This window comes from Rhodnius prolixus, unplaced genomic scaffold (assembly GCF_049639745.1).
Source record: "Rhodnius prolixus isolate KJV_2025 unplaced genomic scaffold, Rpr scaffold_1, whole genome shotgun sequence".
NCBI classification, from domain to species: Eukaryota; Metazoa; Arthropoda; class Insecta; order Hemiptera; family Reduviidae; genus Rhodnius; species Rhodnius prolixus.
The window spans coordinates 65,760,226-65,775,861 of NW_027411581.1; the positions used below are offsets into that span (position 1 = coordinate 65,760,226).

The 15,636-nt window shown below is 28.1% G+C and overlaps 1 protein-coding gene and 1 long non-coding RNA gene across 4 annotated transcripts in view; one reads left to right on the forward strand and one right to left on the reverse strand.

Annotated features, from left to right (window-relative positions):
- LOC141446170 (uncharacterized) overlaps positions 1-15,636 on the forward strand; it is a 45,034-nt gene that overhangs the window by 8,110 nt on the left and 21,288 nt on the right. The gene's annotated exons all lie outside the window — the stretch shown is intronic.
- LOC141446160 (fatty acid synthase-like) overlaps positions 1-15,636 on the reverse strand; it is a 49,124-nt gene that overhangs the window by 7,541 nt on the left and 25,947 nt on the right. For all 3 annotated transcript variants that reach the window (XM_074112622.1, XM_074112620.1, XM_074112621.1), the window contains 2 exons: positions 466-614; positions 71-318 (listed from right to left, as the gene is read on the reverse strand). In XM_074112622.1, coding sequence (XP_073968723.1) covers positions 71-318; positions 466-614 — 397 coding nt within the window. The remainder of the gene's footprint in view (positions 1-70; positions 319-465; positions 615-15,636) is intronic.

A 15,636-nucleotide genomic window follows, 5' to 3' on the forward strand; every position in this document is an offset into this window, starting at 1 on the left:
GTACTAACAGTTAATTTTAAAATAGTATTTTTATTCTAAAGATAAACAACTTTATAAAGAAACAACTCACAAGGGCTAAATTGAATATTCCACCAACAGGTGCAAGTTCATTTGCTTCCGTTAACAATCTGGTAGCACCTTCCAAGGTTGCAGCATCAGTTTTCGAAACTCTTACATTGAATCCATGGTCTTTCCATCTTCGTAAACAATAGCTTTGATAACCAGAAGTTACACCTGATCTTGATGTTAGTATTAAGGATTTTGCTCCACGGAACAGCATCCAATCTGCTAATTCCAAGCCCATACCACCAAGACCACCTTGAAGTAGAAATTTTTTTATATTTCAGCTATAATTATCTCATTATCTTTGTATAATCTTGATGTATACTTATTCTCTCAACAACATTTACTACATTATTTTGCAAAAATATTTTTGAATGATAATATTTTTTTACAAGTACTTACCTATTAATACATAGGATTTGTTTGGATCGAAGTAGACCTTTTGCGTTCCAGAAAATAGATTATGATGAGATCTCACTACCGATTTATTAGTTTCTTCATCTCTAATCTTAATTAATACCTTCCCAATATGTTTACCTTTAGTCATATATCTAGAAAAGAAGTTATTTTTAAAGAAGTCATTATTTAATAATATTTCGTTCAATGTTTACACGTTACTGGAAATTATAAATTGGTAGTTCTCGATTATAACCTTGACGCAGAATTTGTTTGCTTGTAGTGGATGGACGGCACACTAAACTCTGATTAAAACTTGGCTTTCACCAATAAAAAGCTGATGATGTAAATGATCTTTTCCCTAAACCAGGTATCGTCTACCATACAAAGAAATTGCTGTTCAATAGAGTGTTATTTCTAAAAGCCATACTAATAAATACAAATTATACTGTTGAGGTTCTTTGTCAGTTTATAGTAACCGCTTGAAAATTTTGGAAATCACACAGAGATTTGTGAAGTAAATGTTTGTAAAATTCATGGTAAGTGAATCGGTTTGAGCGTTTTCGATGCCATAAATTATAAATAAAAATTTACACTGTTCGATTAATTTTCTAAGAACTCAGTTATATGATCATAATACTTCTATTCAAAACATAATGCTAAAAATTATGATTTCGAAAAAAATCTGTCGAGTAGGAAACGAGATATTCAGTGTTAAATTTTGGTTTCGTTAGAAACAGTGAAACCTTTAACTTCAAATATCTCGAAAACTACTCGATAGATATTGTTTATATTTTACCTGTATATGGAGACAACTATTATCTATAATTGTATAAAAAGTCGTAAAAATCTGTCGAGTAGGAAACGAGATATTCAGTGCCAAAGTTTAGTTTCGTTTGAAACAGTAAAATTTTTACCATCAAATATCGTGAAACCTACCCGATAGATTTTGTTTATATTTTATCTATGTAAGGAGACAACTATTATCTACAATTGTATAAAAAGTCGTAAAAATCTGTCGAGTAGGAAACGAGATATTCAGTGTTAAAGTTTTGTTTTGTTTAAAACAGTCAAATCATTAACATCAAATATCTCGAAACCTACACGATAGATTTTGTTTATATTTTATCTATGTAAGGAGACAACTATTGTCTATAATTGTATAAAATGTAAAAATCTGTCGAGTAGGAAACGAGATATTCAGTGTTAAAGTTTGGTTTTGTTTAAAACAGTCAACTCTTTAACATCAAATATCTCGAAACCTACTCGATAGATTTTGTATATATTTTATCTATGTAAGGAGACAACTATTGTCTATAATTGTATAAAATGTCGTAAAAATCTGTCGAGTAGGAAACGAGATATTCAGTGTTAAAGTTTGGTTTTGTTTAAAACCGTCAAATCTTTAAGATCAAATATGTCGAAAACTACTTGATAGATTTTGTTTATATTTTACCAGTATATGGAGACAACTTTTGTCTATAATTGTATGAAATTTAGTAAAACTCTGTCGACTAGGAAACGAGATATTCAGTGCCAAAATTTAGTTTCTTTTGAAACAGTAAAATCTTTAACTTTAAATATCTGGATTCTGGAAAACTACTCGATAGATTTTGTTTAAATTTTACCTGTATATGGAGACAACTATTATCTATAATTGTATAAATAGTCGTAAAAATCTGTCGAGTAGGAAACGAGATATTCAGCGCCAAAGTTTGGTTTCTTTTGAAACAGTAAAATTTTTACCATCAAATATCGTGAAACCTACCCGATAGATTTTGTTTATATTTTATCTATGTAAGGAGACAACTATTATCTACAATTGTATAAATAGTCGTAAAAATCTGTCGAGTAGGAAACGAGATATTCAGCGCCAAAGTTTGGTTTCTTTTGAAACAGTAAAATTTTTAACATCAAATATCTCGAAAACTACTCGATAGATTTTGTTTAAATTTTACCTGTATATGGAGACAACTATTGTCTATAATTGTATAAAATGTCGTAAAAACCTGTCGAGTAGGAAACGAGATATGCAGTGTTAAAGTTTGGTTTTGTTTAAAACAGTCAAATCTTTAACATCAAATATGTCGAAAACTACTTGATAGATTTTGTTTATATTTTATCTATGTAAGGAGACAACTATTGTCTATAATTGTATAAAATGTCGTAAAAATCTGTCGAGTACGAAACGAGATATTCAGCGCCAAAGTTTGGTTTCTTTTGAAACAGTAAAATCTTTAATATCAAATATCTGGAAAACTACTCGATAGATTTTGTTTAAATTTTACCTGTATATGGAGACAACTATTGTCTATAATTGTATAAAATGTCGTAAAAACCTGTCGAGTAGGAAACGAGATATGCAGTGTTAAAGTTTGGTTTTGTTTTAAACAGTCAAATCTTTAATATCAAATATCTCGAAAACTACTCGATAGATTTTGTTTATATTTTATCTATGTAAGGAGACAACTATTGTCTATAATTGTATAAAATGTCGTAAAAATCTGTCGAGTTGGAAACGAGATATGAAGTGTTAAAGTTTGGTTTTGTTTAAAACAGTCAAATCTTTAACATCAAATATCTCGAAAACTACTCGATAGATTTTGTTTATATTTTACCTGTATATGGAGACAACTATTGTCTATAATTGTATAAAATGTCGTAAAAATCTGTCGAGTACGAAACGAGATATTCAGTGTTAAAGTTTGGTTTTGTTTAAAAAAGTCAAATCTTCAACATCAAATATCTCGAAACCTACTCGATAGATTTTGTTTATATTTTATCTATGTAAGGAGACCACTATTGTCTATAATAGTATAAAGTGTCGTAAAAATCTGTCGAGTAGGAAACGAGATATTCAGTGTTAAAGTTTGGTTTTGTTTAAAACAGTCAAATCTTTAACATCAAATATCCCGAAAACTACTCGATAGATTTTGTTTATATTTTACCAGTATATGGAGACAACATTTGTCTATAATTGTATGAAATTTAGTAAAACTCTGTCGAGTAGGAAACGAGATATTCAGTGCCAAAGTTTAGTTTCTTATGAAACAGTAAAATCTTTAACTTTAAATATCTGGAAAACTACTCGATAGATTTTGTTTAAATTTTACCTGTATATGGAGACAACTATTATCTATAATTGTATAAAAAGTCGTAAAAATTAGTCGAGTAGGAAACGAGATATACAGTGCCAAAGTTTGGTTTTGTTTAAAACAGTCAAATCTTTAACATCAAATATGTCGAAAACTACTTGATAGATTTTGTTTATATTTTATCTATGTAAGGAGACAACTATTGTCTATAATTGTATAAAATGTCGTAAAAATCTGTCGAGTACGAAACGAGATATTCAGCGCCAAAGTTTGGTTTCTTTTGAAACAGTAAAATCTTTAATATCAAATATCTCGAAAACTACTCGATAGATTTTGTTTAAATTTTACCTGTATATGGAGACAACTATTGTCTATAATTGTATAAAATGTCGTAAAAACCTGTCGAGTAGGAAACGAGATATGCAGTGTTAAAGTTTGGTTTTGTTTTAAACAGTCAAATCTTTAATATCAAATATCTCGAAAACTACTCGATAGATTTTGTTTATATTTTATCTATGTAAGGAGACAACTATTGTCTATAATTGTATAAAATGTCGTAAAAATCTGTCGAGTTGGAAACGAGATATGAAGTGTTAAAGTTTGGTTTTGTTTAAAACAGTCAAATCTTTAACATCAAATATCTCGAAAACTACTCGATAGATTTTGTTTATATTTTACCTGTATATGGAGACAACTATTGTCTATAATTGTATAAAATGTCGTAAAAACCTGTTGAGTAGGAAACGAGATATGCAGTGTTAAAGTTTGGTTTTGTTTAAAAAAGTCAAATCTTCAACATCAAATATCTCGAAACCTACTCGATAGATTTTGTTTATATTTTATCTATGTAAGGAGACCACTATTGTCTATAATAGTATAAAGTGTCGTAAAAATCTGTCGAGTAGGAAACGAGATATTCAGTGTTAAAGTTTGGTTTTGTTTAAAACAGTCAAATCTTTAACATCAAATATCCCGAAAACTACTCGATAGATTTTGTTTATATTTTACCAGTATATGGAGACAACATTTGTCTATAATTGTATGAAATTTAGTAAAACTCTGTCGAGTAGGAAACGAGATATTCAGTGCCAAAGTTTAGTTTCTTATGAAACAGTAAAATCTTTAACTTTAAATATCTGGAAAACTACTCGATAGATTTTGTTTAAATTTTACCTGTATATGGAGACAACTATTATCTATAATTGTATAAAAAGTCGTAAAAATCAGTCGAGTAGGAAACGAGATATTCAGTGCCAAAGTTTAGTTTCTTATGAAACAGTAAAATCTTTAACTTTAAATATCTGGAAAACTACTCGATAGATTTTGTTTAAATTTTACCTGTATATGGAGACAACTATTGTCTATAATTGTATAAAAAGTCGTAAAAATCAGTCGAGTAGGAAACGAGATATACAGTGCCAAAGTTTGGTTTCTTTTGAAACAGTAAAATCTTTAACATCATATATCTCGAAAACTACTCGATAGATTTTGTTTAAATTTTACCTGTATATGGAGACAACTATTGTCTATAATTGTATAAAATGTCGTAAAAACCTGTCGAGTAGGAAACGAGATATGCAGTGTTAAAGTTTGGTTTTGTTTAAAACAGTCAAATCTTTAACATCAAATATGTCGAAAACTACTTGATAGATTTTGTTTATATTTTATCTATGTAAGGAGACAACTATTGTCTATAATTGTATAAAATGTCGTAAAAATCTGTCGAGTACGAAACGGGATATTCAGTGTTAAAATTTGGTTTTGTTTAAAAAAGTCAAATCTTCAACATCAAATATCTCGAAACCTACTCGATAGATTTTGTTTATATTTTATCTATGTAAGGAGTCAACTATTGTCTATAATTGTATAAAATGTCGAAATAATCTGTCGAGTAGGAAACGAGATATGCAGTGTAAAAGTTTGGTTTTGTTTAAAACAGTCAAATCTTTAACTTTAAATATCTGGAAAACTACTTGATAGATTTTGTTTATATTTTATCTATGTAAGGAGACAACTATTGTCTATAATTGTATAAAATGTCGTAAAAATCTGTCGAGTGGGAAAGGAGATATTTAGAGTTAAAGTTTTGTTTTGTTTAAAACAGTCAAATCTTTAACATTAAATATCTCGAAAACTACTCGATAGATTTTATTTAAATTTTACCTGTATATGGAGACAACTATTATCTATAATTGTATAAAAAGTCGTAAAAATCTGTCGAGTAGGAAACGAGATATTCAGTGCCAAAGATTGGTTTCTTTTGAAACAGTAAAATCTTTAACATCATATATCTCGAAAACTACTCGATAGATTTTGTTTAAATTTTACCTGTATATGGAGACAACTATTGTCTATAATTGTATAAAATGTCGTAAAAACCTGTCGAGTAGGAAACGAGATATTCAGTGTTAAAGTTTGGTTTTGTTTAAAACAGTCAAATCTTTAACATCAAATATGTCGAAAACTACTTGATAGACTTTGTTTATATTTTATCTATGTAAGGAGACAACTATTGTCTACAATTGTATAAAATGTCGTATAAATCTGTCGAGTACGAAACGAGATATTCAGTGTTAAAGTTTGGTTTTGTTTAAAAAAGTCAAATCTTTAACATCAAATATCTCGAAACCTACTCGATAGATTTTGTTTATATTTTACGTATGTAAGGAGACAACTATTCTCTATAATTGTATAAAATGTTGTAAAAATCTGTCGAGTAGGAAACGAGATATTCAGTGTTAAAGTTTGGTTTTGTTTAAAACAGTCAAATATTTAACACCAAATATCCCGAAAACTACTTGATAGATTTTGTTTATATTTTACCAGTATATAGAGACAACATTTGTCTATAATTGTATGAAATTTAGTAAAACTCTGTCGAGTAGCAAACGAGATATTCAGTGCCAAAGTTTAGTTTCTTTTGAAACTGTAAAATCTTTAACTTTAAATATCTGGAAAACTACTCAATAGATTTTGTTTAAACTTTACCTGTATATGGAAACAACTATTGTCTATAATTGTATAAAATGTCGTAAAAACCTGTTGAGTAGGAAACGAGATATGCAGTGTTAAAGTTTGGTTTTGTTTAAAACAGTCAAATCTTTAACATCAAATATCTCGAAAACTACTCGATAGATTTTGTATATATTTTATCTATGTAAGGAGACAACTATTGTCTATAATTGTATTAAATGTTGTAAAAATCTGTCGAGTAGGAAACGAGATATTTAATGTTAAAGTTTGGTTTTGTTTAAAAAAGTCAAATCTTCAACATCAAATATCTCGAAACCTACTCGATAGATTTTGTTTATATTTTATCTATGTAAGGAGACAACTATTGTCTATAATTGTATAAAATGTCGTAAAAATCTGTCGAGTAGGAAACGAGATATGCAGTGTTAAAGTTTGGTTTTGTTTAAAACAGTCTAATCTTTAACATCAAATATGTCGAAAACTACTTGATAGATTTTGTTTATATTTTATCTATGTAAGGAGACAACTATTGTCTATAATTGTATAAAAAGTCGTAAAAATCTGTCGAGTAGGAAACGAGATATTCAGTACCAAAGTTTGGTTTCTTTTGAAACAGTAAAATCTTTAACACCAAATATCCCGAAAACTACTCGATAGATTTTGTTTATAGTTTACCAGTATATGGAGACAACTTTTGTCTATAATTGTATGAAATTTAGTAAAACTCTGTCGAGTAGGAAATGAGATATTCAGTGCCAAAATTTAGTTTCTTTTGAAATAGTAAAATCTTTAACATCAAATATGTCGAAAACTACTCGATAGATTTTGTTTATATTTTATCTATGTATGGAGACAACTATTATCTATAATTGTATAAATAGTCGTAAAAATCTGTCGAGTAGGAAACGAGATATTTAGCGCCAATGTTTGGTTTCTTTTGAAACAGTAAAATCTTTAACATCAAATATCTCGAGAACTACTCGATAGATTTTGTTTAAATTTTACCTGTATATGGAGACAACTATTGTCTATAATTGTATAAAATGTCGTAAAAACCTGTCGAGTAGGAAACGAGATATGCAGTGTTAAAGTTTGGTTTTGTTTAAAACAGTCAAATCTTTAACATCAAATATGTCGAAAACTACTCGATAGATTTTGTTTATATTTTATCTATGTAAGGAGACAACTATTGTCTATAATTGTATAAAATGTCGTAAAAATCTGTCGAGTACGAAACGGGATATTCAGTGTTAAAGTTTGGTTTTGTTTAAAAAAGTCAAATCTTCAACATCAAATATCTCGAAACCTACTCGATAGATTTTGTTTATATTTTATCTATGTAAAAGGACAACTATTGTCTATAATTGTATAAAATGTCGTAAAAATCTGTCGAGTGGGAAAGGAGATATTTAGAGTTAAAGTTTTGTTTTGTTTAAAACAGTCAAATCTTTAACATTAAATATCTCGAAAACTACTCGATAGATTTTATTTAAATTTTACCTGTATATGGAGACAACTATTATCTATAATTGTATAAAAAGTCGTAAAAATCTGTCGAGTAGGAAACGAGATATTCAGTGTTAAAGTTTGGTTTTGTTTAAAAAAGTCAAATCTTTAACATCAAATATCTCGAAACCTACTCGATAGATTTTGTTTATATTTTACGTATGTAAGGAGACAACTATTCTCTATATTTGCATGAAATTTAGTAAAAATCTGTCGAGCAGGAAACGAGATATTTAGAGTTAAAGTTTCGTTTCGTTTAAAACCGTGATATCTTTAACTTCAATTATCTCGAAAACTGCTCGATAGATTTTGTTTATATTTCACCTGTATATGGAGACAACATTTGTCTATAATTGTATGAAATTTAGTAAAACTCTGTCGAGTAGGAAACGAGATATTCAGTGCCAAAGATTGGTTTCTTTTGAAACAGTAAAATCTTTAACATCATATATCTCGAAAACTACTCGATAGATTTTGTTTAAATTTTACCTGTATATGGAGACAACTATTGTCTATAATTGTATAAAATGTCGTAAAAACCTGACGAGTAGGAAACGAGATATTCAGTGTTAAAGTTTGGTTTTGTTTAAAACAGTCAAATCTTTAACATCAAATATGTCGAAAACTACTTGATAGACTTTGTTTATATTTTATCTATGTAAGGAGACAACTATTGTCTACAATTGTATAAAATGTCGTATAAATCTGTCGAGTACGAAACGAGATATTCAGTGTTAAAGTTTGGTTTTGTTTAAAAAAGTCAAATCTTTAACATCAAATATGTCGAAAACTACTAGATAGATTTTGTTTATATTTTATCTATGTAGGGAGACAACTATTGTCTATAATTGTATAAAATGTCGTAAAAATCTGTCGAGTACGAAACGAGATATTCAGTGTAAGTTTGGTTTTGTTTAAAACAGTCAAATATTTAACACCAAATATCCCGAAAACTACTCGATAGATTTTGTTTATATTTTACCAGTATATAGAGACAACATTTGTCTATAATTGTATGAAATTTAGTAAAACTCTGTCGAGTAGCAAACGAGATATTCAGTGCCAAAGTTTAGTTTCTTTTGAAACTGTAAAATCTTTAACTTTAAATATCTGGAAAACTTCTCAACAGATTTTGTTTAAACTTTACCTGTATATGGAGACAACTATTGTCTATAATTGTATAAAATGTCGTAAAAACCTGTTGAGTAGGAAACGAGATATGCAGTGTTAAAGTTTGGTTTTGTTTAAAACAGTCAAATCTTTAATATCAAATATCTCGAAAACTACTCGATAGATTTTGTTTATATTTTATCTATGTAAGGAGACAACTATTGTCTATAATTGTATAAAATGTTGTAAAAATCTGTCGAGTAGGAAACGAGATATTCAGTGTTAAATTTTGGTTTTGTTTAAAACAATCAAATCTTTAACATCAAATATCCCGAAAACTACTCGATAGATTTTGTTTATATTTTACAAGTATATGGAGACAACATTTGTCTATAATTGTATGAAATTTAGTAAAACTCTGTCGAGTAGGAAACGAGATATTCAGTGCCAAAGTTTAGTTTCTTTTGAAACAGTAAAATCTTTAACTTTAAATATCTGGAAAACTACTCGATAGATTTTGTTTAAATTTTACCTGTTATGGAGACAACTATTATCTATAATTGTATAAAATGTCGTAAAAACCTGTCGAGTAGGAAACGAGATATGCAGTGTTAAAGTTTGGTTTTGTTTAAAACAGTCAAATCTTTAACATCAAATATCTCGAAAACTACTCGATAGATTTTGTATATATTTTATCTATGTAAGGAGACAACTATTGTCTATAATTGTATAAAATGTTGTAAAAATCTGTCGAGTAGGAAACGAGATATTTAATGTTAAAGTTTGGTTTTGTTTAAAAAAGTCAAATCTTCAACATCAAATATCTCGAAACCTACTCGATAGATTTTGTTTATATTTTATCTATGTAAGGAGACAACTATTGTCTATAATTGTATAAAATGTCGTAAAAATCTGTCGAGTAGGAAACGAGATATGCAGTGTTAAAGTTTGGTTTTGTTTAAAACAGTCTAATCTTTAACATCAAATATGTCGAAAACTACTTGATAGATTTTGTTTATATTTTATCTATGTAAGGAGACAACTATTGTCTATAATTGTATAAAAAGTCGTAAAAATCTGTCGAGTAGGAAACGAGATATTCAGTACCAAAGTTTGGTTTCTTTTGAAACAGTAAAATCTTTAACACCAAATATCCCGAAAACTACTCGATAGATTTTGTTTATAGTTTACCAGTGTATGGAGACAACTTTTGTCTATAATTGTATGAAATTTAGTAAAACTCTGTCGAGTAGGAAATGAGATATTCAGTGCCAAAATTTAGTTTCTTTTGAAATAGTAAAATCTTTAACATCAAATATGTCGAAAACTACTCGATAGATTTTGTTTATATTTTATCTATGTATGGAGACAACTATTATCTATAATTGTATAAATAGTCGTAAAAATCTGTCGAGTAGGAAACGAGATATTTAGCGCCAATGTTTGGTTTCTTTTGAAACAGTAAAATCTTTAACATCAAATATCTCGAGAACTACTCGATAGATTTTGTTTAAATTTTACCTGTATATGGAGACAACTATTGTCTATAATTGTATAAAATGTCGTAAAAACCTGTCGAGTAGGAAACGAGATATGCAGTGTTAAAGTTTGGTTTTGTTTAAAACAGTCAAATCTTTAACATCAAATATGTCGAAAACTACTCGATAGATTTTGTTTATATTTTATCTATGTAAGGAGACAACTATTGTCTATAATTGTATAAAATGTCGTAAAAATCTGTCGAGTACGAAACGGGATATTCAGTGTTAAAGTTTGGTTTTGTTTAAAAAAGTCAAATCTTCAACATCAAATATCTCGAAACCTACTCGATAGATTTTGTTTATATTTTATCTATGTAAGGAGTCAACTATTGTCTATAATTGTATAAAATGTCGTAAAAACCTGTCGAGTAGGAAACGAGATATGCAGTGTTAAAGTTTGGTTTTGTTTAAAACAGTCAAATCTTTAACATCAAATATGTCGAAAACTACTTGATAGATTTTGTTTATATTTTATCTATGTAAGGAGACAACTATTGTCTATAATTGTATAAAATGTCGTAAAAATCTGTCGAGTACGAAACGGGATATTCAGTGTTAAAATTTGGTTTTGTTTAAAAAAGTCAAATCTTCAACATCAAATATCTCGAAACCTACTCGATAGATTTTGTTTATATTTTATCTATGTAAGGAGTCAACTATTGTCTATAATTGTATAAAATGTCGTAAAAATCTGTCGAGTAGGAAACGAGATATGCAGTGTAAAAGTTTGGTTTTGTTTAAAACAGTCAAATCTTTAACTTTAAATATCTGGAAAACTACTTGATAGATTTTGTTTATATTTTATCTATGTAAGGACACAACTATTGTCTATAATTGTATAAAATGTCGTAAAAATCTGTCGAGTACGAAACAAGATATTCAGTGTTAAAGTTTGGTTTTGTTTAAAAAAGTCAAATCTTCAACATCAAATATCTCGAAACCTACTCGATAGATTTTGTTTATATTTTATCTATGTAAGGAGACAACTATTGTCTATAATTGTATAAAATGTCGTAAAAATCTGTCGAGTGGGAAAGGAGATATTTAGAGTTAAAGTTTTGTTTTGTTTAAAACAGTCAAATCTTTAACATTAAATATCTCGAAAACTACTCGATAGATTTTATTTAAATTTTACCTGTATATGGAGACAACTATTATCTATAATTGTATAAAAAGTCGTAAAAATCTGTCGAGTAGGAAACGAGATATTCAGTGCCAAAGATTGGTTTCTTTTGAAACAGTAAAATCTTTAACATCATATATCTCGAAAACTACTCGATAGATTTTGTTTAAATTTTACCTGTATATGGAGACAACTATTGTCTATAATTGTATAAAATGTCCTAAAAACCTGTCGAGTAGGAAACGAGATATTCAGTGTTAAAGTTTGGTTTTGTTTAAAACAGTCAAATCTTTAACATCAAATATGTCGAAAACTACTTGATAGACTTTGTTTATATTTTATCTATGTAAGGAGACAACTATTGTCTACAATTGTATAAAATGTCGTATAAATCTGTCGAGTACGAAACGAGATATTCAGTGTTAAAGTTTGGTTTTGTTTAAAAAAGTCAAATCTTTAACATCAAATATCTCGAAACCTACTCGATAGATTTTGTTTATATTTTACGTATGTAAGGAGACAACTATTCTCTATAATTGTATAAAATGTTGTAAAAATCTGTCGAGTAGGAAACGAGATATTCAGTGTTAAAGTTTGGTTTTGTTTAAAACAGTCAAATCTTTAACATCAAATATCCCGAAAACTACTCGATAGATTTTGTTTATATTTTACCAGTATATGGAGACAACATTTGTCTATAATTGTATGAAATTTAGTAAAACTCTGTCGAGTAGGAAACGAGATATTCAGTGCCAAAGTTTAGTTTCTTTTGAAACAGTAAAATCTTTAACTTTAAATATCTGGAAAACTACTCGATAGACTTTGTTTATATTTTATCTATGTAAGGAGACAACTATTGTCTACAATTGTATAAAATGTCGTATAAATCTGTCGAGTACGAAACGAGATATTCAGTGTTAAAGTTTGGTTTTGTTTAAAAAAGTCAAATCTTTAACATCAAATATCTCGAAACCTACTCGATAGATTTTGTTTATATTTTACGTATGTAAGGAGACAACTATTCTCTATAATTGTATAAAATGTTGTAAAAATCTGTCGAGTAGGAAACGAGATATTCAGTGTTAAAGTTTGGTTTTGTTTAAAACAGTCAAATCTTTAACATCAAATATCCCGAGACTACTCGATAGATTTTGTTTATATTTTACCAGTATATGGAGACAACATTTGTCTATAATTGTATGAAATTTAGTAAAACTCTGTCGAGTAGGAAACGAGATATTCAGTGCCAAAGTTTAGTTTCTTTTGAAACAGTAAAATCTTTAACTTTAAATATCTGGAAAACTACTCGATAGATTTTGTTTAAATTTTACCTGTATATGGAGACAACTATTGTCTATAATTGTATAAAAAGTCGTAAAAACCTGTCGAGTAGGAAACGAGATATTCAGTGCCAAAGTTTAGTTTCTTTTGAAACAGTAAAATCTTTAACTTTAAATATCTGGAAAACTACTCGATAGATTTTGTTTAAATTTTACCTGTATATGGAGACAATTATTATCTATAATTGTATAAAAAGTCGTAAAAACCTGTCGAGTAGGAAACGAGATATTCAGTGCCAAAGTTTAGTTTCTTTTGAAACAGTAAAATCTTTAACTTTAAATATCTGGAAAACTACTCGATAGATTTTGTTTAAATTTTACCTGTATATGGAGACAACTATTATCTATAATTGTATAAAAAGTCGTAAAAACCTGTCGAGTAGGAAACGAGATATTCAGTGCCAAAGTTTAGTTTCTTTTAAAACAGTAAAATCTTTAACTTTAAATATCTGGAAAACTACTCGATAGATATTGTTTAAATTTTACCTGTATATGGAGACAACTATTGTCTATAATTGTATAAAAAGTCGTAAAAACCTGTCGAGTAGGAAACGAGATATTCAGTGCCAAAGTTTAGTTTCTTTTGAAACAGTAAAATCTTTAACATTAAATATCTGGAAAACTACTCGACAGATTTTGTTTAAATTTTACCTGTATATGGAGACAACTATTATCTATAATTGTATAAAAAGTCGTAAAAATCTGTCGAGTAGGAAACGAGATATTCAGTGCCAAAGTTTGGTTTCTTTTGAAACAGTAAAATCTTTAACATCATATATCTCGAAAACTACTCCATAGATTTTGTTTAAATTTTACCTGTATATGGAGACAACTATTGTCTATAATTGTATAAAATGTCGTAAAAACCTGACGAGTAGGAAACGAGATATGCAGTGTTAAAGTTTGGTTTTCTTTAAAACAGTCAAATCTTTAACATCATATATGTCGAAAACTACTAGATAGATTTTGTTTATATTTTATCTATGTAGGGAGACAACTATTGTCTATAATTGTATAAAATGTCGTAAAAATCTGTCGAGTACGAAACGAGATATTCAGTGTAAGTTTGGTTTTGTTTAAAACAGTCAAATCTTTAACTTTAAATATCTGGAAAACTACTTCATAGATTTTGTTTATATTTTATCTATGTAAGGAGACAACTATTGTCTATAATTGTATAAAATGTCGTAAAACTCTGTCGAGTAGGAAACGAGATATTCAGTGCCAAAGTTTAGTTTCTTTTGAAACTGTAAAATCTTTAACTTTAAATATCTGGAAAACTACTCAATAGATTTTGTTTAAACTTTACCTGTATATGGAGACAACTATTGTCTATAATTGTATAAAATGTCGTAAAAACCTGTTGAGTAGGAAACGAGATATGCAGTGTTAAAGTTTGGTTTTGTTTAAAACAGTCAAATCTTTAATATCAAATATCTCGAAAACTACTCGATAGATTTTGTTTATATTTTATCTATGTAAGGAGACAACTATTGTCTATAATTGTATAAAATGTTGTAAAAATCTGTCGAGTAGGAAACGAGATATTCAGTGTTAAATTTTGGTTTTGTTTAAAACAATCAAATCTTTAACATCAAATATCCCGAAAACTACTCGATAGATTTTGTTTATATTTTACAAGTATATGGAGACAACATTTGTCTATAATTGTATGAAATTTAGTAAAACTCTGTCGAGTAGGAAACGAGATATTCAGTGCCAAAGTTTAGTTTCTTTTGAAACAGTAAAATCTTTAACTTTAAATATCTGGAAAACTACTCGATAGATTTTGTTTAAATTTTACCTGTTATGGAGACAACTATTATCTATAATTGTATAAAATGTCGTAAAAACCTGTCGAGTAGGAAACGAGATATGCAGTGTTAAAGTTTGGTTTTGTTTAAAACAGTCAAATCTTTAACATCAAATATCTCGAAAACTACTCGATAGATTTTGTATATATTTTATCTATGTAAGGAGACAACTATTGTCTATAATTGTATAAAATGTTGTAAAAATCTGTCGAGTAGGAAACGAGATATTTAATGTTAAAGTTTGGTTTTGTTTAAAAAAGTCAAATCTTCAACATCAAATATCTCGAAACCTACTCGATAGATTTTGTTTATATTTTATCTATGTAAGGAGACAACTATTGTCTATAATTGTATAAAATGTCGTAAAAATCTGTCGAGTAGGAAACGAGATATGCAGTGTTAAAGTTTGGTTTTGTTTAAAACAGTCTAATCTTTAACATCAAATATGTCGAAAACTACTTGATAGATTTTGTTTATATTTTATCTATGTAAGGAGACAACTATTGTCTATAATTGTATAAAATGTCGTAAAAATCTGTCGAGTAGGAAACGAGATATTCAGCGCCAAAGTTTGGTTTCTTTTGAAACAGTAAAATCTTTAACATCAAATATCTCGAGAACTACTCGATAGATTTTGTTTAAATTTTACCTGTATATGGAGACAACTATTGTCTG